We start from the raw sequence: 25,726 nt of genomic DNA on the forward strand, positions 1-25,726 counted from the left end.
GCCCCTGGGTCTGCGCGGAGCGGCGGCCGCTTCCCGCTGGACTGCGGCTTCAGGAAGAGGAGAGCTTGAAGTGTTCTTCGGAAGCTGGAGTTGCAGCCTGGTTCCTTACTTGCCTTTTTTTTTCTTTTTTTTTCTTTTTTTCTTTTTTTTCCCTCCCCTCCCCCTTAATGATTTGTTTCGCGTGTCTCTCGAGGGAACGTCTTAGGAATGGTCATTTTTAGCAGTGGAATCTGCTGCGCAAAGGAGGATTATAACAAATCTCTATGAATGATAGACTCGATTGCTAAACTTTGCCTTGACCAACCTTCTGACCCTCGGAGAAAACTCTCAGGGCGTGCGTGGGAAGGAAAAAACCTTCCCATTTGAAAATAAACTTGATAAAAAAAGACTGATTCTTTTTTTTTTTTTTTTTTTGAGAGCCTAACTGATTTATAATTACTTTTTTTTTTTCTTTTTGTCCTGTTTTGTGATAAGTTGTTTTTAAAAGGATTGTCTACGTGGTTGTTTTGTAACTGGTGGAGGAAGGAAGGATCCCTCTCAAGCGTTTCTGATATGACAGCTTTGGTTTCTGAAGAGTTAAGTGATGTTTGCATGATACACCTATTGCTAGTCTGGTAGCAGACTTTTCATCATTTTATTTGCTTTTTTTATTAACTGGGGCTGGTGGAGAGGGCTCTCTTGGTCAGAAGAATATTTGCACATATATATTTGTATATATTTTTGGTGGGGTTCTCCCCACGTTTTACTCTTTCTTGATGACTCCTGGAGGTGGTAGTGGGCCCATGAAAGACTGTGAATACAGTCAGATCAGCACACACAGCTCTTCGTCTCCCATGGAGTCTCCCCATAAGAAAAAGAAATCAGTTCCCAAGAGAAAATGGGAGGTTTTTCCTGGAAGAAACAAATTCTTCTGCAATGGGAGGATCATGATGGCTCGACAGACTGGAGTCTTCTACCTGACTCTTGTTCTCATCTTGGTCACCAGTGGACTCTTCTTTGCATTTGAGTAAGTGGCTTTAAAGTCTTTGTATATTCCTTCTCCTCCTCTAGTTACTTATTTTCTGCCTGAAAGCAAAATTAACATTTTTTATTTAGGAGAGAATGCTGACTGAATTCTGCTAATACTGGTTTATATAATTGAAAATAGGATCTGATAAGATGCTGAGGGGTGCACAATACAGTTTGGGTTATCATACTCTGTGGAAAACTAATGAGGATTAAGGTTGAAGAGCTTTTGTACCGCAGGTTTCCAGCTCTTGCTGGTGGTGTTGCAAGAGGAGTGTAAAACAGCAGGTTTGGGATGACTAGGAAATGGTGAAGCTCCTTGTCTGTCAATTACTCTGAGAGTCAAAACTGGCACATGCAAAAATACTGATCCTCTGTCACCGAACTGAATGCAAGAAAAGCAATACTTTTCATTCGTTTAGGAATCACATGTTGGTTTTTTTTTTCCCCTCTTGAAATCATTTAATAGCTTGTAGATGGGAATTCGAAATGAGAAGAAAAAAAATAAGAGCTGTACAGTTTTGCATGTACGTAGCTTTCCACCACTAGGTAACAGCGTTACTTTCTCTTTGTGATGGTAACTTATATGTGAGTTCAATCTTAGTTTAAGCTCTATTTGCTTTGGAGGTTTGAACTCTCTATTTTCTAAGCCAGCTTCTGGTGTCCCTCTAGGGCTTTTTTTTCTCTGTTGCTCTGGAGTCCTTTTCATCTATATAAAGTGAACACACAGCGACAGCAAATCAAATATCCTGATTTTTGCTCTTATGTTGTAGTAGTTAAATTAACTACACATGGCAGTAAAGAATTAGGCACTTGATATGAGCAACATACTGTGGCTTTTATTTACTTATTTTTATTTAGGAACCAAGTACAAAGAAGTTTACACTGCTAAAACACTTCCTATAAAAATAATTGAGTTGTCTTAAAGGTTTAGTGCTACTTTACCTGCTTTAAATTATTGTACTTGTGGCAGGATAATATGTTCGAGTTACTTTTTTCTGCAAGAAGAACTATTATTTATAACTAAGCTTCAGTGCTGCCTCCAGAAATTGTTTGTTTTGCTAAGCAGTACAGTTGAAAAACAAAGGTCATTTGTTACTTAGTGTCTTCAAGCAAGAAGATAAGGACATTAACAAACTCTAAATTGTACCTGTTAAATGCAGATCATCTTAACAATAGAAGTAGCAGTAAAGAAGGTAAAAATGCTCAGTAGGTAACCAGTGGCTAAATGTATATGTGAGTTCAGCAGATGAATTGTCATTAGTGGGCTCCGGACTACTTTAGAGGGATTTATTAAATGTAAATCTTCTGCAGACATTATGAAGCTGCTTGAATATCATTTGAGTAGTTGAAATAACACAGTCAGTGATGGTATCCACACTGCAAGTGTGTTTACTTTCCTGGTTTTAAAGGGGTATTAAAGGTGTAATCTGATAGTATTGCATCAGGACTGGGTGCTACTCTATTCTGTTTGCCATGATTAAGCTTTTTTTCTATGTGGGCTGACACTTCTGTATGTGTGCAGTCTCATCACCTTCAGCACAGCCTCTGAAGCCTGCTGGACTTCCTGCAGATACTAGAATGTAAATGTAGGATTGAAAGTACAATGTCTTATAATCAGGATTGTAAAACTGATTTATTAAGCCACCATTTGCAATTTATTTATATGTTTTAACATTTTGATCTTTCAGAGATAGATTTTCTTTGCAGCTGCATGATTCAGAGCTGCTAGAGCAGGATATGCTGCTAGCTGTTCATTCCCTTCTGATTTCATCACTACTGTGAACTACCTACATGCTCTACCAGAGTTGAATTCTGCAACTTCCATCATGCCTTTGAGAATATTTGCAGTGTAACCATATGTGATTGACGAGATTTTTAGTCAAGCATCTTCATATATAGTTGGTGCTTATTCTAACTGGCAGTCTTGAAGCAGGGAGGATTCTTGGGCTTTATATAATATAACCATAAATTCTCTGTGTGTGTACTGGTCCTGAGTCATTCTTGTATCACTTTCACTCTCCTGAGGAAAATCAAAGTAGAGGGTGGCAATGGTATTTCATTTTTATAATGATAAGGTAGATTTTGGTCTTTAGAAAGCACTTGCATTGAAAAATTATTACTCATCCTCTGAAGGCTAATTAAAACCCAAATCTAAAGACTGTAAGAATGGTGTTGAGTATGTTTGTGATGTTTAAACTGCAGAGGATTGTCAGTGTTAGAAAAAGAGGGGAGTCTCTTATTGAAGAGTGTTGCTTTCAAGCATTTTCTAGCTGTGTCTATTCCTAGTAGTGTGAAGTTACTTTTTATTGATCACTGATGACATCCTGGGTGTTAAGTGTCACTGCCATTATTGGCTGGATATGGTTATGGCGTTCCTCATTAACCAGCCACTTATTGAATATGACAGAAATGTCTTTCAGTCCTTCATGTACCTGTGGAGCAAAGTGGTTTTTAAATGAACATGTGCCATGTGTGTCTGAAATGTAAGGTCAAACTGCCATTGAAGAGGAAGGTACCCTGTATGTTCTTGGAAATGTTTGTTCTTTTTTGCTACAGTGGAAATAAATTATTTTGTTCCCTTTGGTTTTGGAAAGTTGAAAATAGGTACTCATGATTCAGCTCATTCCCTGGTTACAGGCAGGGATGGGGGGAAGTAGGAAAGAGATTACTTTGACAGCTAATTCCTTGGAAAGCAGCATGCTAACATAAACAGTTGTCCTTCACTTCGTTTGTTCCTTCAGTGTGATTTCCCTCCCTTCCTTCTATTTTACTCTTGACATCCATACATCCAGAGCTGTATCTCCTGTGCTTTGGAATACTCTGCAGGGAAGAAATACGTTTCTCTGAGTCAACAAATCCTACGTCTCCAAAAGCAAACCTATGTCATACATCTTGACCTGTATAGCTTTTGACATTAAGTGATGCCTTTGTAATTTCTGTTTCTTCATATTTATGCTTTTGTGCCTTTTTTCTGCCTACTTTCTCCAGCTCCTGCTTTCAGCTGGTTTTATTCCTTTCTCTCTGTTGACTTTTATCTCTCATATACTCAAGGTGCATCACCACTTCTTCCTTTTATCATTTCACTGTTCTTTTTCATTTTCAAAGAGATAAGCCGGAATTTGCTTAAAAGAAAAACAACAAACCATGAGCTTTCAAGCAGGTAAAATATTTATAAGTCCTGCTTCCTTCCCCTTGCAAAGGAAGAGAATGCAAATAACAAGCAGTTTTATTTGTGTAACTTGTTTATTAAATGTAAAATGAACAATTGCGAGCACTTTTGGGTCCTAAGAGGGATGCTGTGCTGAGTTGTTCCTAAAAATTATGCCTATTTTAAATTGCTCAAGGTGGGACACCACAAATTACTGAATTTGTCTTTAAAATTTGGGTATGTTATTTTACGTTGAAACTTTTTCCTAACTCTAACCTTGAGTTATTTAGCTGTTTTTTCTTTCTTCTTGTAAATTTGGCCTTGTGTTGCATTTTGGTTTTTTCCTTTGCCTTGCACCAGTACCAGACATATATTTTTTAAAACTATTTAGCACTCATTTATCAAGGTAGATGCATGTAAGGCTTAGAAAACAAATTCCTCTCCCCAGAGCAAAGATAGCATCTGTAACTGAAGGGCAGATCTGTTGCTGTACGTAGCCAGTTCAACCACTGTATTTACATGTATGTAAAGTCCTTTTTTTGTGCAATAGAGGCAGAACTAACATACTTCATACTTACTGCATTTAGTTAGGTATACATATTCAAAAGAAATAAGAGCTCTTTATGTTTCTGGTCATTTGGGGTACTGTTTCTGTAGGTTACAGGAAAGCAAAATGGAGGCTGAATGACATATTTAGCGCAGTAGGATTTGTGAAACAAACATATTGTTGTTAAATAGCAAATCTCGTGTGGATGCACAAGATCAGGAGTTCCAGAGCAGTGGCAGATGACCTTTGCTATGTTGCTACTGTGAGTTCATGCTGCCTCTGAGCGCTCCCTTTCCTCTTGGGCCTTGCTGGGCTGGTAGCAGGAAGGAACATGTCTGCACCTGAGCTGCTTCAGCTCAGGCAGGCAAATTAAACTTCCCATAAAATGTGGGTTTAAGTGAAGAGGCCGACTGAACTGAATTGACTCAGGCACAGTCATGTTTTCTTCTGTCAACTTACTTGCAGGGTGAGTGGCTCTGGAAGAAGGTTGAAGCAGATGGTAGGATGCTGGAAGGGCTGAAGCAGTGCAACTTTTTTCTCTGTAAATGTGAATCAGAGCCCTATCACTTCTGATACCATTTGACGCTTGCACTGATTCAACAAGCTGGAGGGTTTTTTAGTTTGTTTGTTTTGAGCTAATTAACACTTGATTTTTTGTTGTTGTTGTTTTTTTGCTGAGCATTTGTGTAATTGCATTTTCTTGCAAAAGGTGGATGCTGGAAAATTATTTAAGCTGAGGCTGTTTATGCGTATACGTGTGTACAAACCATTGATTTCTATGCTCTCACAATTGCTGGCAACCTGCTCCATGCCTCCCACTTTGAAAACCAGTGTGACTGGAGGACATTCATGAGTCACACTTTCTGAAGCTGTGTGTGGATTGTTCAATATTGAACTTCTGTGGCAAAGTGGTGTAACTTGCTGCTCACTGCGACAAACCTCTATGTGTAAACACTGAGGTCAGTAAACTGAGCATTTTCACTGTGGTATCAGCAACTCTTCTCATCTTATGGCAAGTGTTTTCTGCTCTTGCAAGAGGTTACCCTCTCTTAGTATGAGGTTGTATTCCAAGTAGGTGGAATGTTCTTAATTTAATAACCTCCTTTATCTTTGTTTCTCTGCTCTTAAGACAAGTAAGTTACTTGCGTCTCTTGATGACCATGTCCTTAAATGATGAGTTCCTTAGAAGAACGTGCTACTAATCCAACTTCAATCCAACTGTTAAAGGCTGCTCTAAACTTACAGGGCGTTTCCTGATGAAGACGTCAAAATGGATTTTAAAGCAAAAGCCATAATATATAAACTAAAATTATTGTTCAACAAGAGAACTGCATCTACATGGAAGGAAGAATGCATTTTCTACATGGAAGGCAGTCACTGCCTAGTTGTGCATAGTGACGTAGGCAAGTGCAGTGTTGAGTAGGTGTTATTTTCTCCCAGTTTTCTTTTGTTTTGTTTTTTTAAAACCTGTCGTTAAAATTAAACCTAAGTAATATTTCTGTTCCTCATTTAGTAATATTATGCATCCCTGATAATTTAGTGAAAAAGACATGGAATACAGTAAGTCTAATCTTTAGGGTTTACATTTTGTATTGAGCAAATGATACTGTCAATTTCTAAGGGACTGTATGCATTCCAAGCAAATGTTGTTTAGTCTTTGCACTTAATTGCCCTGAAAATGTTAACTGTCAGAATCAAGTATCTCTCATGTACTAAGTATCTCTAATACTTTTTTCTCAACTAGGGAATTTTCTTTCCTTCATTACAAAAGAGTTTGCTTAATCTCCTAAGTTTCTCAGTGATCTGAGCAAGTGTGTCTGCTGAAGTTTCTCCCTGGCCAAAAGAGAGTAGTTTTGTACTGTCTTATCTCAAAAATAGCACATCACTGTGCAGGTATGTCAGGATAAACTTGTAAACCTGCTTTAAATGAATTATATGATATAAATTGAAATCATTTCACCCAGAAATGAACTAATGGCATTTGATACTAGGTCATGTACTTCTGTTTTTCAAGGCAAGGTCTGTTTATGTGGAAATGGACAGTGATTAACCGCTTCATTTTCAGACTAAAATTCTGTGGGGATAACAGAAGGAAGGATAAACTCTCATGTTTTTAGAAGTTGTGTCTTCTTTACTTCCCCTGAAACTGCAGAAACTTTTAATGGTTTTGTAACACTAACCCACTTTCCAAAACAGCTGTTAAACAGCTTTTTTTGTTTCTTTATGAGGTGTTTGGCTTGTTGTTTTTTGGTGGTTTGGTTTTGGTTTTGTTGGTTGGGGACTTTTTTTTTTGTATTTGGCTTAGTTGATGGCCTTTATCTGCTGTTTCATGGAGAAGTTTTGAATACTTTTTTTTTTTTCTTTTTGTACTTATATTTCCATCTTTTCTTTGTGGAGGTGCAGGGAAATGAAAATCAGGACTATAGTGGTATAATGGGATGTTGGCTTCTGTGATGTTGGCTTCTCAGATAGTGTATCATTTGGAGACCTTGAGGAAATCATTGTGTAGCTTTGGATCATCAATACACATACATCTTCAGAGTGAAATGTGAATATTAGTGGTCATCTTTGCCTGATGCCACCCAAACTATTTTTTGAGAAATGGGAAATTCCATCACTGCTGGCTGGTGGGTGGTTTCTAGGCTCACCATAAGTGTTGTAGATAGGTGTAAATCCTTACCTGGAATATTTTATATTCATTCCAGAGAAGAGGGGAAAAGGTAATTTTAATAGTTTAGTTATTCTTACCTATATATATATACACAGATATATGTATGTATCTTCAAGTGTTTACAAATGCTGATAGATAGTACTTCTCTATATCTTGAATCTCCAGAATATGGGTTTTGACTTGTAATCTTGTGATGATGTTTGATAAAAGGTATCTTAATTTATCACTCAAAAGTCTGAGGCTTCTATTGTTGATATCTGCATAGTATGCCTGTTTTATTTTGTCCTTCCCCTTTGTCTGAGTGAATGTGTGTTAAAGATACATTTTATATCTTTTGGAGACTAGTGTAGGGAGAATCATGCGAAATAAATTTACACTATTGAAATATCTATCTGTTCTTCTTGGAAGACTGGTATTTTCATGTGGCTATCTGGAAGTCTTTTCATATCAACTCTGCAGAAATTTTCATTGGTGTTTTAAAGGAAAGATGGTCTTTTTCAGGTGCTTTTTCAAGTTAGTTTCTCAGGAATCATGTTAGATGTTTAGGTTCATGTAAAATATTCTTTTCTTTCATGTAAAATATTCTTTTCTTTCATGTTGAAAATTGGACTAATAATGCAAAAAATACCTTTGTTGCTACATGATAATTTCTGTCATAGATGTCATGTTGCATTATTATTTTGTGAATGGCATTTCATACAAAACAAAGTATCTCAGTGGATCTGGATGACCAAGAAATTATCTTCCAGGGGTGGGCAGGGGGAGGGCTGGAAAAATACTATGTTAAAAAATATCTATGTTTTTTTGTAGATTTTAACACCTATGTTTTACTTTTTAGGTAAAATCCTTGCAAAACAGTTTCTGTTGGAAATGGTCTCTCTGTTGTTGCGCAGCATTAAACTGTTGACTGTAGCACTCAAACATGAACTAATTAGTGAGAAAGTGAAAATTGCTGCAGAAGAGGAGAAATCTGAGAATATTTTAAACTTTCTAAGCTGCATGCTTGTTTCAAAATGGCCCAGACAAAAAACCCTATAACACTAGCTTAAAATACTGGAACATTTTGAAAAATTGCTTAAGAAGTTGAACAGCTTTATCTAGGAAATTTTTCTTATCCTGATAGATGATTCTTAAGACCAAGTGAGGCTGTAGTAGCTGATGATCACTTCAGGTCCAGGCTGCCAGTAAAGGTTTGCATACAGCAGTGCAGTTCATCTTTCATGTGACAAAGCTGATGGAGAAAGGGGGAAAATCCCCTGAATCAGCTGGAACTACCAAAAGTTTATTAAACTTAATGTAATTACAGCCCATTTGTTTTTCAGAACTTAATACAAAGCTGTAAAGTGGACAAATTTTTTACAAATCAAAGAAAGAGACAAATTGAGAAATCAAGATGAAGCCTAGGTGTAATAGCCCCAAATAAAATTCTGTTCATATTTCTCATGTTGCAGAAGTACTAAATGATACTAACATAAAACATACTTAAGGAAGGATGCTGAAGTTGTTTTGAAGTTTCAGTTTTCAGCAACACACGCCCTGTCCCTTACTCTGTTGTTTCTGTTCGTATTTGAGCTCCTGCTCATACTGCAGTGATTAGGCAAAGGGGGCTTTGTGTTTGCAGAGCCTGACCATGGGCTTTCTGCAGTGCATAGGGGAGCTCTTACCCAAATGCATCCTAGAACTTCCAACTACTAACTTGACAGTGTGCTGTAGTGCTGTATGATTATACAGTTCTATGTATGATCACTTCCATTTCATCAGTGTCCATAGGGTTTATTCACATTATTGTGGCATGGTGGCTAATGAGCTCTTACATAATGAGCTTGGCTAATGAGATCACAGCTGGTTTTGGTTTATGTTTTTCCACCCCTGCTGTCCCCTGAAGTTGCTTACTGCAATAAATACTGGCAGTGTGCATTTGTTGTGGTATGTATGCAGTCAGTTCAGCTGCTTCTATAAATTTTACTCTTACTTAAAAAAAAATAAATTGTGGAACAAATCAAATAGAACACTGAAAATCAAATTGAGAACTGAGAAGCTGAACTCAGAAGCTCATGTATATAAAATCTGAAGTTTGTGAATTTCATGTTATAGTTTAAGTGCAAGATAACATTTTTACATTGTCTGCGTTGAATGAGTCTATGCAATTAGTTTGAAGGCTTTAGTATATGTTTCTTGTACATAGGATCTATATATATCAGTTCTCAAGAGCAAGGAACAGATATGTTAGAATTTGTTATTATTTTAACATAAACACTCAGCATAATACTAAAAGTTATGAATATAGATTAAAAACATGGTCAGGAATTGGAAGCTTCCTCTTCCCCTCACCTCGCAAAAGGAGTACCAATACAAAATTTGTCTGATTTTGATAAATTTTGTGTACCATCTTTTTTGAACTGTATATCACTGTCTGTATATCATGAACTTGCAGTCTTGGTCTTGCATGTCCATTACACTTGTGAGATACCCCACTGGTTATGAATGCCATGATTAAGGGCAGAGAAGCAAGTGTCAGACCAGCCTGTACTTAAATTTTGCAGGCATGCCTGTTTGTGCACATGGTATGGATTTTTGTGGCGCATCTATGCATGTTCCTTAGTAAACACTTTGATTGGCAAAAAGGGTTTTCTAGTGTTCAGTTAGTATACGAAGAGTTATGATTGTTTCTTATTTGGAACTGCGTAGAGCAGTTAAAAGTACCACAAAGAAAAGTAAGAGCTAGGATAGCCGTGACTTGTCTCTCGTCAGCATTGCAACTCATTAATAAACTTACTTCTTATGTGTGGTTTCCTTAGAGCTGAAGCTCATAATGCTTCTATATGAGGAAAAAATACAATTTTTAAGATACTTTTATCATTTAACATGATTTGAGCTCTTTCCAGGGCTGAGAGGCATCGGGTGTGGGAACAGCAAGTAAACTATTATTAGTCAGAGTAGACAGGTTCATGAAGTGTGCTGCATGGTGTGATACCAAAGATTGGAGTGCACTGTTAAAAGAGCATATTCACTTCTGATTTGCTTTGGTGCATTAGTTTGGACAAGAGAAAGCTCGTGGGGGAATCCTATTTAATAAGTACCTGACTGGGGAGGGGCAATGGAAAAGAAAGAGCCTTGGAGCTTTCTCAGTTCTGCTCAATGACAAGACACAAAATGAGTTACCATTAAAACAGAAGAAAGAAGGGTGGGGGTTTTTTTTTGGTTTTTTTTTTTTTTTTGTTTGTTTGTTTGTTTTGTTTTGGTCTGCTTGCCTGTTAGTTTTGATTTGTGGTGGGTTTTTTTTTTTTTTTGTTTGTTTGTTTGTTTTGTTTTGGTCTGCTTGCCTCTTAGTTTTGATTTGTGGTGGGGTTTTTTTTGGGTTTTTTTTTTTTTTTGTTTGTTTGTTTGTTTTGTTTTGGTCTGCTTGCCTCTTAGTTTTGATTTGTGGTGGGGTTTTTTTTGGGTTTTTTTTTTTTTTTGTTTGTTTGTTTGTTTTGTTTTGGTCTGCTTGCCTCTTAGTTTTGATTTGTGGTGGGGTTTTTTTTGGGTTTTTTTTTTTTTTTGTTTGTTTGTTTGTTTTGTTTTGGTCTGCTTGCCTCTTAGTTTTGATTTGTGGTGGGGTTTTTTTTGGGTTTTTTTTTTTTTTTGTTTGTTTGTTTGTTTTGTTTTGGTCTGCTTGCCTCTTAGTTTTGATTTGTGGTGGGGTTTTTTTTGGGTTTTTTTTTTTTTGCTGTGAAGATGATTTGACATGGGCACAGGTTGCCTAGTGAGACTATGGACATACTGAAGACCAACCAGGTACAGACCTGAGCAGTCTCCTCTAGCTGACCCTGCTTTGATCTGGAGTAGTTAGACTGAATTTTCAGAGGTCCTATCATACCTCAGCTATTCTGTGTTATCTGTGAAAATCAGAGAACTTAACACAGTGAAGCAAGATGTTTTTAATCTAGACAGATAATTTTAATCTTGTTTTGATGACTCATTTATCACCTGCATACTTTATGACATCTTCAGTTTTATCTAGTCATAAAATCTGAACCTAAAGTCTCAGTCTAACAAAACTTAAATTTTCCAAGTGAAAGTCATAGCTGTTCTTTCTATCCCTTCTCTTTTCTCACATTTGAATGTGGCTTTCTCAGTTCAAAGTGCGTTTTCCAACACTTTTTGGAGGTTCTTTTCCTGGTTTTTTCTGCTGTTCCTCACCAAGCTTTGCCCTGAACTATTCATCTGTCTTTTGCTGAATTATACTTACTGCTGTTATTTATAAGAAAAGAAAATATTAGGTTTTAGTAAATTTCATACAGAAGAATGTCTCTGTGTACAGTTGTTCCAGCAGTGTTATATGTTCATCTGGTTGCCTTTGTCTTGCTTTTTGAACTTGTCTCTCCTTCTGTCTAGTATTCCTAGGCACTTGTTCACTTTTAATCGGCTAAGATCACTGCTGCTGTAGAGAAGGGATGTGAAGGCAGTAAAGTGAAGTTGAAAGACTTAATTTTTCCTTATAGTCATCAAAAATGAGCGTACCAGTTTTTTTCCTGTAATCTGCATTGTTTGCCTGTATCATTATGCAGTTGTGTGAAATCATGGGATCTGTCTCCTAGTGCTTGAGCCAGGTCAAAAAGTCATTCAGATCCTGCAGGTTCAGCTTCTGCCTTGAGCATGCTACTTGACAAAACAAGCTTCAGAGCAGCTTCTGTACCTTAAATGATAGTGCATTCCAGCTTCTAAACTCCTAGATACAAGGGATGAAATGGCTAGTCTGAAAAGCTGCTAAAGCTGGATTAGTTATCTTTGGGGAACGGAAAACACCCTAGATATGTCAGATTAGTCCAAGCTCCCTTTAAAGAGTGATTTGCTTAAAAAAATTAAATGTGTAAATAATTCCAGTAAGGCGGGTGTCCAGTTCTAGATTAAAAACTGGAAATAAAATTATAAGAGAAGAAATCTTAAATGAAACAGGGCGTATTTTATTGAAGCAAAAAATACATATTAATCTCTGTGTCCCATAGCAGCTATCAGAATTAAGTTTCTCCAAGGCTGGTGAAAGCCAAGGGGGACATCTTCCCATACCACATATCCAAAGCACTGTTTTTCAGAGTAAAGTTCATGTCTGTAGACCTGCGTGCTTTGTTTGAGAGGCCAGGAGTTGACATTCTGCTCAAGAATTCAAACAAAACTTAAGAGTACTTTAAGGAGCATGTCGGTTTCCTGTCTGTTTACAAGTCTCCATTGCAGCAAGATTAATCTGGTGGGTTTAGACTGCTGAAAAGGATGGACCCACCTCTTCCCTTCTCCAGGCCTCAGATGTCACTTCTTTTGTCTTGCTCTGCTGTTTTCCCCACCCAATGGTGAGGCACTTCAGGGAGTTCCCTTCCTGCATAAAACCTATGCTTCCCTTCTGCCCACACAAAGAAAAAATTTCTGCTGCTTTAGATCACTGAGCTGAATCCCTAAAAAATCAAGAAAAAACCTTACTACTAGTGAGAGGCAGGAGATTGTCAGATCATCTTAGCTGTGATTTGGAACTGTATCCCAGCTTGAGGAAACTTGTTAAGTAGTCTCGGTTCTTTGGCATCTGTGAGGGTGAAAACAGAACATCTTAGTTGCTTAATGCAAATCTAGAGAGTTCTGACTTTTTAACCATACTTTATTTCTGAAGTAACTGGGTTCTACTTTGTAGAACTTGAACTGCAGCATCTTTCAAAGAGCACCCCTTAGATGTTCATGTCTTACGAATTGTCTGATTTTTTTTTTTTTTTTTAAGACATTGCACCCAATTTGTAACACAACACGGGTAGTAACTGAAGCAGTGTTTCTTCCTGCATCACTTCTTCAGTAGTCTGTGTTCCCTATTTCCAGACTGCTGAGCCAATGTATTGTATTCCATTTGATAGCAGAGGCTATGGAAAGCTCCATGAATGCTCTTTGACTTTCGTCTGTAAAAAAACCAGCTGTGTTAGCTCAAAATATGCTAAACTGAACCAGGAAGGGAGTATTGTCAATCCTTGCCATTTCTCCCAGCTTCAGCTGAGATAGCAAACAGCATGGGGAAATAGCTTGTTTCTTCACAGTCCCATTTAACTGCCTGCTTGGGTGAGGGGTTTTTTTTGGTTTTGTTGGTTTGTTTGCTATTGTAAATGTTGAAACATTCAACTTAGGAGGATGAAGGAAGGATGATAAAGCAGTTAATGGAAATTTGAACACCCTGCATGCAAGAGACTATTGGAGTGTATGTCTCTATTCACAGTGCGATTAAAAAATGGCCTTTAAAATGATTTTGTTAAATAAGACACCTAAAGCTAATTAGAGCAGAAGGAATTGTCTGCAGAGCAGAAGACGGGGAAGAAGCTGTGGACTGAAATCTGACAGAGATTAATCTCATTCAATATAAGACCTTGAAAGGGTAATCATTCTTTTACAAGACTCAAAGCTCAGAAGGCTCTCTTCACCTTGAGGTGTGGAGGCTTTGAGACTTCTCATCCCTGATGAGATGACTGTTCATCTTTAGGGTAGAATATGGGGTTTTTTCTTCCATAGACTCTTTCAGGATCAGGCTGCAATGTGCATTGGTTTTTAATGCTAGCCTCTGAAAGCTGGAATCTCATTTCCAGTACTTGAGTATATCAAAAGTAGTGTGCTGGAGGGCAGAGAGACATTGCAGAGGAGAGCCTGTAAGGACTGGGTGGAGTAAAATAATTTTGCTGTTTTACACAGCTCATGCTCGAGAATAGTTTCGGAAACAGGCAACTGACTACGAATGTGAAAATCAAAACAGTCTGATATGTGAAAAACAACTGACATACTTGAGTCCCAGTAAGTGAAACTGTTACGGGCTGATATCCAGCTCGATTGAAAGGTAAACACGCCCTTCCCAATGTGCATACTTTTCTATTATTGCATCCTAGAAAACTTTAACCAAAAGTTCAAGTTACTAAATGATAGTCTGAAGGTGCAATTACACAATGGTTGACTGTTCCTGGTGAAACTAAGTTTATTTTCTGTTCTGAAACTTTTATAAACAGTTGTTGGCACTAGTTCTTGCTGTTGCAACAAAGAAATGCCAGTTGCAAAAGGAGACCAAAAGTTTGCTACTTCTTAGTTCAATACAAAAGAAGTGACATTTTATTGAAATAATACCGTCACATATAATAATACTTTAATTTCAGCTTTATTGTAAGTATTATTTCTGACTGCACAGTAAAGGTCAAAGATTTAGGGAGCATATAATTTGTTACTGAAGTTGATCCTACAGATAGGAGTTGCATAGTTATGTTATTCATTCAGAATGAGTGCATCCCTAGGCCAGCTATACTTGTCCTCATGTTCTGAATGATGAAAAGATGGACAATTTTTGAAGATTGTTCAATACATGCATAAGAGTTGGGGGTTGGGGGGAACAAGGAGTGGAGAAGAACTGAAGCATTTGCTGTAGTATTTGCTTTTAGAAATAAATTTCATTTACTCAAGGGAAAGTTGTTTTGTTTCCATATTTAGTTAGTACCCATAGGTAAGCCAGTAATAGCTTTGGATGTGCATGCTGGATTTTTCAGTTGTTATTACATCCAGTACTGTAGACAGAGTTGGACTGTACTCTTAAGTTGCTTATGCATGTTGTGTCCTATCAACATCCCTCTCACTTCAGAGCCTGAAAGTAAGAAATAAGCATATGAAAAATAGGTGTGAATAGATACAAAATGTTGACAAGACTTGGGATGAAACACTGACAGTCCTGCTTCATCAGTGCAGAGTTAAGAATGCTGGGAATGACAGCATGGGGCATAGAGCTTTGTTACTTGACTCCTTTGGAGTTTGGTTATTTATATATTTGTTTTAAGAGGGGGTCAGGAAAGAGAGCTGTTAAGGACAGTTATACTGGTAGTTCTTTAAGGTTTCAAATTCTTTTTGTGGGGTTTTTTTTCAGTCCAGAAATACTTTTCCCTTTTCTTACTGTTCTTGGTTTCTCTTGTGCTACTCTTTCATGACCGGGAAGCTCTGTAGCTCTGACTGGTTCTTTGTTGTTCTTTTTTTGACTTCCAGTATGATAATGGTAAGGGAAAGACCTAGGAGACTGGCTTGCAGGTTTGCAGGTTACATATAGAAGAGATAGTGGGTTATTCTGACTCTTGGTTATACATAGGCAGTAGTCTGCAAGTGTGGCAGTCTCTCAAAGGTGTGTGTTGTGTTGTCTTCATAAAAGTAACTGACATTTGCCAAGAACTTGATTTTTAACAAGTAAAATCTGATACCTGTGCCTACGCTGGATATACCTCGCTGAGGGCAAGGCAGAACTCCTTCACTGAAATTACAGTTTTGAATAACACCAGCCTAGCCATGAGTTTGGTAGCACAGCTGGTTTTGGGAATTAAGGTCTGCTCTGTGGGTCTGCTTTCACCTGTGGCTGTAGGCAGCATAAATGAAACTTTAAAATTGCTTCATTCACCACTTGTCTTCCAGTTTCTACAACCTTGAGTTCTGTGTAGTATTGTTATTATGCAGAAGTCATCTTTGCTTAAACTCCAGTTCATCTCCAGAACTGTCCCACCTAAAGCTTTAAGGGAAGCAGGACTCTCTGGGGGGATTTGGGGTGGAGGTGTTAAAACTAAAAGGCTTACGACAGAGGAAGGAGAGCCTGGCAGGAGAGTATCAAATTTAACTTCTACAGGCATGCTGGCATTTTATTGCATTTTGACAGTCTTGAATGTAGCAATTTTGCAGTTTGTTTTAGAATAGCTTTTCTGTGTGTAATTATTAGACCAGTAAGTTCCCAAACAGGCACTATTTCTGTTCTTTTCCATGTACTCCCTCCCAAATCATTATCTTCCCTTCTCGTCTCTTGTAGTACTAATACCTTGCATGTCCTTGCTCTTTGCTTTTGTGTTCTGTGGATTGATGCTTCTTCTTCCAGGTCTTTTCAGAGAGCCATAAAAGGGGCAGCACTGCCTCTTCTGCTAATCTTCAAGACCTGTTTCAGTGATGGGAAAGGTAGAGGCAAGGGCTTCATTAATTTTGTAATGATGTTGTAGTCTTGAATATTTTTACCTCATTTTTGCAAGTCCTCCAAATAAGTCAAAGTTCCTTTTGTTTTTCAGTGCTTCTCTAAGTGAGGAGGGAAACACTATAGATAATGAGAGTACTAGAAAAGAAGAGTTGCTGTGCTGTGTAGTTTGGAGGCATTTGGCTGTTCGGGTGGCACTTACTTGGCTCTGTTATCTTTCATAGTTCTCACAGTGTAGTTACTGGAAGAAACTGGGGGAGGTCCAGAGATGCTCTTTGCAGGCAACGAAGTACATTTGTGAATGAATAGAATTGGGTGTTTTGCACAGGAGGCTACTGCTCTGCTGTATGAAACAAGGTGGCTTGATGCATCACCTGTTTCTAACATGGTACCTAATGCATTGCACAGAATACTTGATCAAGGGTGGCTAAATGCTGCTTGTATAGGAATAAAAATATAAACCCCACTTTGTAACCTGAAATACTGATACTGCTTTTCAGTCAAAGTTCTAAGCAAGTTGTGTAAGTGCAGCTATTTGATTTAAGTACACGTCAGTAGTGAAACGTGTGGTATATACCAGAGTGACCAGTGAAACTGCCTGGGTCTTGATGACATGAAATACATAGCGAATTTAGGTTAGCAAAGTTCATGACATAATGGCTTTTACTGTATACCCTTTCCATTTTGTGACCATTTTATGTGCTTAAGACACTATTCTCCACAAGGTAATGTAATGCATATAGTTTGTTAATTAGACACACCAGCCCTATATTGACTGGTTTTGATTTTCATATTTTCTGGAACCTTCTTGTTTGCTATAATTTTTTGTCATTACTTCCAACATAATTCTTGTGTTCTGATTCTGACAATCAGCTTTCATTTGTGCTTTTTATATATCAGCGTTAAATATTAATCTTTTTTTGTTTTGAAGGTGCAGAAAACTTACTGCTTCAGCTTTGGTCATATATCATAGTTCTAAATTTATTTTCAGTTCGTAAGATGACTCTATCTTTTGATAGCTTATGTTGACTGAAGTGGACTAAAGTTCATTTACCAGTGGAGGAAACTGAGATCAGCTTGGTTCTCCAGTGACAGCATTGGTCTAGTATGCATGCAAAAAGAATAAATACATCAAAATAGTGTTTAACTGTAAGTGGTAGTTATAAGAGGGTCAGGTGTTGATCAGACTACAGGCAGCTCAGAGGTGTGGGCATGTGTGTGACAGACATGCTGGATGAAAATTTTTGCTCTAGTAGAGATTTTTCTCAGCTGTTGATCAGAAGGCACAAAACCTAGTTAATACTAAACAGCTGTCAGGATGGAGAAGCAAAACTACTTTTGCTTTGCTGTTTGTTATTATTTATTATTCCACTGTGACTTGGGGTAGGTTTTTTTGCAGTAAGATTGGCACTGGCTGCTTCCTCAGCTAGTTATCAAGGCTCCCTGCCATTTTGAGTTTATTTTTCTTGCACAAAGCTTGGGAAAAAAAGATGAACCTTATTCTAAAGGTCACTGTGTCCAGCTGTCTTTATGAGCAATGGGAGTGAATGCGTTTCAGAACTACTGACCCTTCATCTATAATATTGTGCCACTGACTGCTCTCATTTAGAGCAAGGACCCACAGGACACTGAAGGGATTTCAGCAGTTGTGAAACTGAATGAGGAGCATGTCCTGTTAAGGTAGCTGAATACAATGGATTCTTGTGTTGGCAAGTTCCACTGGAATTCTGGAATTTTCTTTAAGCAAAAATTCATCCACAGACAAACTTTTTTCTTTATTTGATGACAGCAGAGTTTTGAAGGGGGTGTCTTTTCCTTATGATAAGACATCAACTAACTCTTAGTACTGTTTGTGACTTTGATACATGAGGCTGTCTGCTGGGAAAGCTTGAGTCCAGTAATCTGCATCTGTCTCTTGATCTCATGTTTGTGAACACAGCTGTGTCATCAGTTTAATAAACATGTTTCTGTAGGGTGGAGTTCGACACATGGTGGAATCTTTGAAAAGGAGAAAATGCCCATTGACAGATGCAGATGCAATATTTGCTCTCTACTCTTTTTTGTTTTCCTCTTTGACTGGAGACAAACTATATCCTTTCCTAAGAAGTACCTGACATGTAGTTGTGTTCTAGAAGTGTGGTGTTTAGCACAATTCATGCTACAAATTGAAGACCATCTCCAAGGTCTGGTTTATTACAACCAGAAATATTTTTTGGAAGGCACTGTATTTTAAGATGGTATCTTCCCAGGCTTTTTTCTACAGCCTTCTTTTTTTTTTTTTTTTCCACATGGTTATACTTAAAATTGTTCTTCAGAATCTCTTGTTTTCAGTTTGTATTCTACCAATAGGACTAACATCGTGAAATCAAACCCTTCAGAATGGTACATTTCTCCTTGCAGCATTGCTTGGTTAGATGCAGGATAGCAACTCAACAAATTGTGTGCTCTGTGTTGTGCAAAACAGCAATGGAAAAATCTGCAAAAAGAAACCTGTTGTGAATGAGGGGCACTGAACTATGATAAATAAGGCTTTAAGAATCTATTCAGAAACCAGATTAGATCAGATTATTCTTCTCAGATTTGAATGATGATTTCTGTGAAGTGAAATCGTCAAATATTTGAAAGACATCAGAGGCAATACTTATGATGTGTACAAAAATTGTTAAATCCTGTTAGTGTAAACTGTTACTGTAGATCAGAAGTGGCATGTGTTTAATTACTTGAGCATGTTGCTTTTACAGGAGAACTCACTCTCCTCCCTAATACTCCTGATGGTGCATGGAGTGATATAGGCAATATAATGGAAGGTGCTGTACTCCCTTGGGTATTGCTTTCCTAACAATGAGTAGGTTAGGTTGTTAAATTGAGAAATGTTTTGAATATTTTTGTTTCGATTTCCTGGATGTCTTCCCTTTTATTTCTCTAAAGAGTAGAGAACCCATCACTAAAACTGGCAGCTTTCTTCATCACAAGAATTTCTTCTTTCTCTACCCCTTCCCTCTCACCACCCCAGATACCTTAAAAAAGATTGGGGTTTATTTTAGTCAGAGAAGGGTGATGCTGAGAGAGTTGCATTTATTGCCTTTGGATATGTAGAAGGATGATAAAAAGATGATTCTCCACATTGTTTAGGATGTGACAGGACATTATGACTTTTAAGTTGCAGGAGGAAGAATTCAGGTTAGAGCTTAGTAGACATTAGGAAAAATAACCTTTTCCAAGAACATGTATGGATGAGGACTGAAATAAATTTCCTAGGAAGATTGTGGAATTGCCATCACTAGAAGTTGTTTGCAAGGCCTGTTAAATCTGAAGTGATTAGTGATCTTTTCTTGAAGAAGAGTAACTTCCAAAGATGGTTCCATTGCCATTATTCATGAATTTATCTATGAGATACTAGAAGGATTTTAGCTGAAACTGTTGTTTTTCATGTCTTTATTAATAATGCAGCACAGCTGGGGGTTGGGAGAAGGAGTGTGCTGTATATTGAGTAGAAGAAAATTATGTCAGTTACTTAATGCATTGTAACTATTACCACACAGAGGTGATATTAGAAAGGACTTCTGAACTTTCAAAAACAGGGATGCTGTTGTGACTCACAAGTTTTAAAAGGAACCTACAATCTAGAGTTTAGAGTAATCATAGTAGACTATTAATGTCTACAGAAATCAGTATAAATATCCACTGATGTCTTAGGTGATCAATGAAGTATGACATTAAAAATGTCATAGGTTACCAAGTTGATTAGATGGTATTTTCCAGTCTTACTACATTAAAAAAAACCTCATTTTATTGTAAAGCATGACCATTTTATCTGTTCATATTAATCAGCTAGCTGTAAATGTATTTGCCTGTTAGTAGGAAAAATCACACCTCATCTAGTAAGCATACAACTTGCTTATTACCTACTAAGGTGATTCCTAAATCCATCTCTTGGAAAGCCCATGGGGTTTTTGAAACAAATGGTACTGTATTCCTGGGCATATTTTTTTCAGATGTCACCTATGATATTTATTTTTTTGTAATAGGGAAGAGTTGAGCCCCTCTATTTTGCCTGGAAGAATAATGGCAGGTGAGAACAGCTTGGTGATACCCACAGATTCTTTGATGGCTAGAGGTAGGCTGAACCAAGTAATTAGGAGTGGTGGTTAGCTCTTGCCTGCCTGATTTCTTGAATAGTGTATGCATAGTTTCTGGGAAGCCCTGGAGCTGTAGTGTATACACTTATCAGCTGTCTTGACATGTAACATGGAAAGGGCAAGTGCCTGCAGCAAAATTCTGACACTGGAGAAGCTTATACAGTTACCTTATTAGAGACTATATGTGGTCCAGTATCTTAAATTTCTTGAACTAAGATCAAAGGAAGGATGAAACTTGGAAAACTTCCAGAGGACTTCCATGTGATTTATTGAGCTCTAAATATGTGAATTTCTAAATTACGGTATGTGTTATGACCTTCCAGTGAGTTTCAGTAGCATTGACAAGAGATACAGTAATAATCAATAGTGTGTGAAAATGTTTGGTTTGACCTAAATAAAATAAATGCTTATGGAATCTGTTCTTACTGTTTGCATTACTAAACATCTGAATTTTAATGACTAACTAGTTAGTACTTAGGATTATCTTAGCAGGTTTACCTGTCCAGTGTTAGCTTTGGAATCAGAATGAGTAAGGAAAACCTCAATTTAACAAGGTAAATTAGAGGTAGACAAAGACAGGTGATGAAAACATAGGCAAACAAATAGCAGGACCAATCCTGAGTTGACTGGCAGGACAACAGACTGGCCCACGATGGCAAGTGGAGGGTAGTTCGCTTCTCTTGCACTGAAGTACATCTGGGACAAGTAGTCGAGGTTTTTATGAAAATAATCTCTTAAATACATGTGAGAGCAATTTGAAAGTGAGAGAACACTTGGAGCTTGCAGCATGGCTGTAATTACTATGTTTAATTCAGATAAGCGATTTGAATAGGTAACAATCAGCTCTGGACCAGTTGTTTTGCAGATCATTGATATCTGGTTTGTGTGCTGTAGCTAGGTGTTCTCACTCACTGCTGCTGATAGTCTCTACAGCACTCAACAAGCAAACAGCTAATCTGGTCTGTTGATTAGAGGTAACTTGTTTCCTAACATGTGGAATCCTGCCTTCCTGCTCCTCTTATCTGTGACCACAGCTGTGCATTAAAAGGGAGAGAGAAGAGGTCCCTGTTACGAGTAGATGCCAAACTATTTTACTGCTTTACTTTGTGTGCTTCTGTTATTTTGTGGCTGTAATGCTTTATGTTATTAAAAAAATAGTTAATGTTAAAGTAAGTATATGGCAGCTGTAAAGCTTTCACAGTCGAATGTTAAAAATTTGTGGAATAGGAATTGATCATTACTGCCTGGTATCATATTAATTGTGCATCTGTCTGAGGAGGGAAAAAGGCTATCTGTAGATTGAAAGTTCAGATATATTCCTCCCCCTCCCCACTGCATGCCTGTTAAAAATACTGCTTTTGAGGCATCCTCTTCACTGTATGAAAACTCTAAATTAGTTTCTTTGTAAGCCTGCCTTGTTTCCTCATGGTGGGACTTCGCAACTAATTTCATCTTTGTCCTGTTTCATTGGGTTTTTTTCCTTTCTTCTTTTCTAAAGTCTGATGTACTCTTGCAAAGACAAATTTAAGGTAAGTAGAGCTACCTATTTTCTGTTTTCAGATATGGTAGTTTATTGATTATAGACTTTACTGAGGTAATGTGTAGAAATAGGAACATATTACTGTGGGTGATGCTAGACGAATCAATTAGAGCTTGGTGTTGCCCTAACCCATTTCAGCTGGGTCCTTCCAAGAAGTTAATAATGTTTTCTGAGAAATTGAGTCAAAATTGGTACTGCAATTGCCACTTGGATATGTTTGAGAATTAGCAAATGGAAGGGATAGGGCCATAGTTCTCCGGCCACCTTTCTTCTGCTTCCATTGACTCATAAATATATGTTTTTTAAACCTTTAATATTAGCTGACAGAGAATTATTTGTATCTCAAAGATTAGAAAATAATGTAACATGCAGAATAAAGATAAAATACTTGCGATGGTTTGTTTCTAAATTCATAGTTATGGTTGCATTAAGTTTGTGTGTGCTAATCAAGAGCATAATGTTCTATTTTTTCTATTAACTACTTGAATATATTTTATTGTGTTGAATTTTTGACAGAAAGTACTTCAATTTTCTTGAATCTAGGAATATTTAGTCAGATTGAAAAAATCAATCTACTTGTAAATATTAGGAATACTTGAAAAAAATTGCATATGAAGTAGATTAAAACCTCCCTTATTTATAATCTGTCATTTTGATTGACCCAAAACTATGCAGTAGTCTTTATTTTTAGTGGGTGTTTTCAGGTGTGTAACTTCAGATTAGATGAAAACTTTCTGTGTTAAAGAGACCTAGGTATATCAGTGCCTTTAAACCAGTAGGCAGTTTCTTCATATATTCTACTTTTGTTTTTTGCAGTGCACTATGTAAATAGCCATCATAGCTCAGACTGGCATGTGACTTAGAGCACTTTCTTTAGGGTGCACTTCAAGTCTGCTTTATGTACTCTCCTTTGTTGATTTATTTTTTTTTTCCTGACACTAATTTATGTTAGATTTGGGCCCCATTTTGAGGTGAGTACAGTGTAATTGGTAAAATTAATTGGAAAGTCTGCTTCTTCTATGTCATTTCATAATGATAGAATTATGTCTTTGTTATTTTAGATAAAAAATGTAGCTACCAGAGTACTTATCTTCCTGGTTTGGCAGCCTTTAACATACTTGGATTTTGTATGTGAGGTTTACCAACATCACATAGTTTGATTCTGGAAAGTGAGTAGACCAGATTGTTTTCTGTTTCCTAAAGCATTGATTTTAAAAAATTGTTATAATTATACTTCTTGGGAAAGAGAAAGTAGGGCATTACTTGAAAAATAGCCAGTTTCATTACCATTGAAAGATACAAAATATTTCCATGAATACTATCAGTTCCAGAATTTTCCAAAGAGACAATGGCAAATTCCTTTGATATAAGACAAAAGCTCACAAAATTAATGATATGTGGGAGTTGTTTTTTTATAATTTACCATTGCAGCTTTTAAGGTTTTCATTAGTTTTACACTGAGTAATAGTCATAGTCAAGGCAGAAACATAAACTTTTTGATGAGCAAGTTCTTTATTTATCCCATGCTGCCTGTTCCTGCCTTTTGTTGAAATCCTATGTGGATCTTTTCTAACTTTAAATATTTTGCTTTATTCTAAACTTCTGTATGTTATAAAAGATTTGTTTCAGTGCAAGTTTTTTTTTTTCTGATTTTTTTGTCTGTAGTACAGTCCTCTCTCAATATCTGAAAAATGCAAATTGAAATCACCTTCTGATCATTTCTCTAACTTAATAAAACGCTGCTGCAGAGTCCATGAATTTTCTTTCTCTGCTTTTCCTAAGTTAAGGAATGCAAGTCTGAAGTAAAGCTTTCTTCCAGGTTTTTCTTTGGAGCTTGTTGTCTACTAATTTGTTGCTGATTTAAAGCAGCAACATGCCAGACAGTTCCATTAATTTCTTTTGTATGACTCTCTTTTCTTTTATACACTTAAGAGTGATCTTAAAGACTTTGAAATTAATCAGAATGGGTATCTGCAGGGTATTCTGGAAATCTAAATCGAAGTTTGCTTTGGGTATCTTTTGCAATATGGATTGTTATCGTGTCTTATATGTACTGTAGTTGGGTTTTGAGTTGATCCTGTACCAAGATTATGTTGTATGGATTTTGTTTAAATAGATCTAGGTCTTCCTTTCTAGCAGATAATGAAGATTGTATTAAATCAGCTGTAAAATCTCCTTTGCAAATGAGCCAGTGTCTGACTTCCTTCTCAGTGGAAAAATAGGTTGAATTCTCACAATGATTTATTTTTTGATGCGAATTATTTACAATATAAGCAGTATACATGGAAACATTGTTTCATTTCTGCCATGCCTCTCTTAAAAAAGTTTCTGAAAAGAGGCCAGGCTGTTTTCAGGTTTTTTTAATGGATAAGATTATCCAAAGATAAGGGCAGGGAGGGACAGGACTACAAGAACAGTTCATTTCTAAACCTCGACAGAACAGTCAAGGTGCCTTGATGAGTTGGAGACGACTAGAAACAAATATAATCATGGAAGACGCAGAATAGCATAAAGCTCGTTGCCATCTTTGTGTTGGCAATTCATATACATCTGACTGTGCAAATCTTGATCTCTCAGCCTCTTTCAGTGACATTTTATTGCAAGTATCTGGCAACTCAGGTTTAGGATGACTAAAACAAAACAGCCTCCTCTTTCCACTGTTCATTTCCAATGTTTGATCAGTAGTAGCTGTAAATATACTTCCTATAGATTTTTGGCTTGTTAGCATTGAATGATGGCCACTGGACATGCGATGACGCAACTGGATTTCTCTAACTTGCCTTTTCTCATCTGTGATGGCAGTAAGAGTAGGAGGTTTTGGTCTTATGTGTAGGCAGTGGGAAATACTCTATTACTCAAGTACTTTGTATGTGTAGCCCCCAGCTCTCTTGCTACTTGCACAGGGATTTACTTTTGGTGTCCTGCCAGGTGTTTGCTGGGATTTAGACATTTGCAGAGGAAGAAAGATTTGTAAAATGTCTGCTGTAAACTCATGGAAAGGTATACAGGACATGCTGTTACAGACAACATGGTTTATATTTGTTGAAATGTTTATAGAGGATACTGTGGTATCCTGAGTTTGGCTGAAAGGGTGTAAAGCCTACCATTGAACATGAAGGAAAACTTAATTTGGGGCTATTTTGTTTCATGCCTGTCTGTAGATCCTGACATCTGGTTGTGGAGTCCTGTCTTGAATTAATCAGTAATGCATAGTCAGGAGACTGAAGGATGTTAAAGCAAGTCTACTTAAAGATGAAGAAGCAGTTAGAGTGATTTTGTGGTCCAGTTGTAGTTTTTATAAACTGAGCATGTTTTAGTGCTACTTTTCAGAGAGTAGGAGTCCAAACACAGGGATTCTTCTGAATACTGTAATTACTAAAAATCTGCTCTTGGATAGTTGCTGACAGGGGAAAGCAAATGTTTTCTTTGTTACAGTCAGCAGAAATGTGAGCAACTCCCATCAAAGTAAGAATTACTCCAAATTATTATTTTGGGTGTGTCAGTTATTCTACGGAGTAAGTAAAGAGTGGCATGTTTTGGTACAGTTTCTTACTTCATAAATTTAGCCTTGTTATCAAAATTGGTTTCCTCTCTCTTTACAGTCAAGGAATTACATTACATCATACTTAACAGAAATGCAGCAGAAAATACAGTCTTATTTATCCAGTTTCACAATAACCACAATTATTTTTCCCTTAT

The 25,726-nt window shown here is 37.1% G+C and overlaps 1 protein-coding gene across 5 annotated transcripts in view; it reads left to right on the top strand.

Moving 5' to 3' along the window:
• Positions 1-6: 6 nt before the first annotated feature.
• Positions 7-25,726, top strand: part of ZDHHC14 (zinc finger DHHC-type containing 14) — a 97,046-nt gene continuing 71,326 nt past the window's right edge. For all 5 annotated transcript variants that reach the window (XM_008637894.2, XM_017739593.1, XM_017739595.1 and 2 more), the window contains exon 1: positions 7-1,006. In XM_008637894.2, the coding sequence (XP_008636116.1) occupies positions 756-1,006 (251 nt within the window). In that variant the 5' untranslated portion in view covers positions 7-755. The remainder of the gene's footprint in view (positions 1,007-25,726) is intronic.

The sequence above is a fragment of the Corvus brachyrhynchos genome, unplaced genomic scaffold, assembly GCF_000691975.1.
Source record: "Corvus brachyrhynchos isolate BGI_N302 unplaced genomic scaffold, ASM69197v1 scaffold14, whole genome shotgun sequence".
NCBI lineage: Eukaryota > Metazoa > Chordata > Aves > Passeriformes > Corvidae > Corvus > Corvus brachyrhynchos.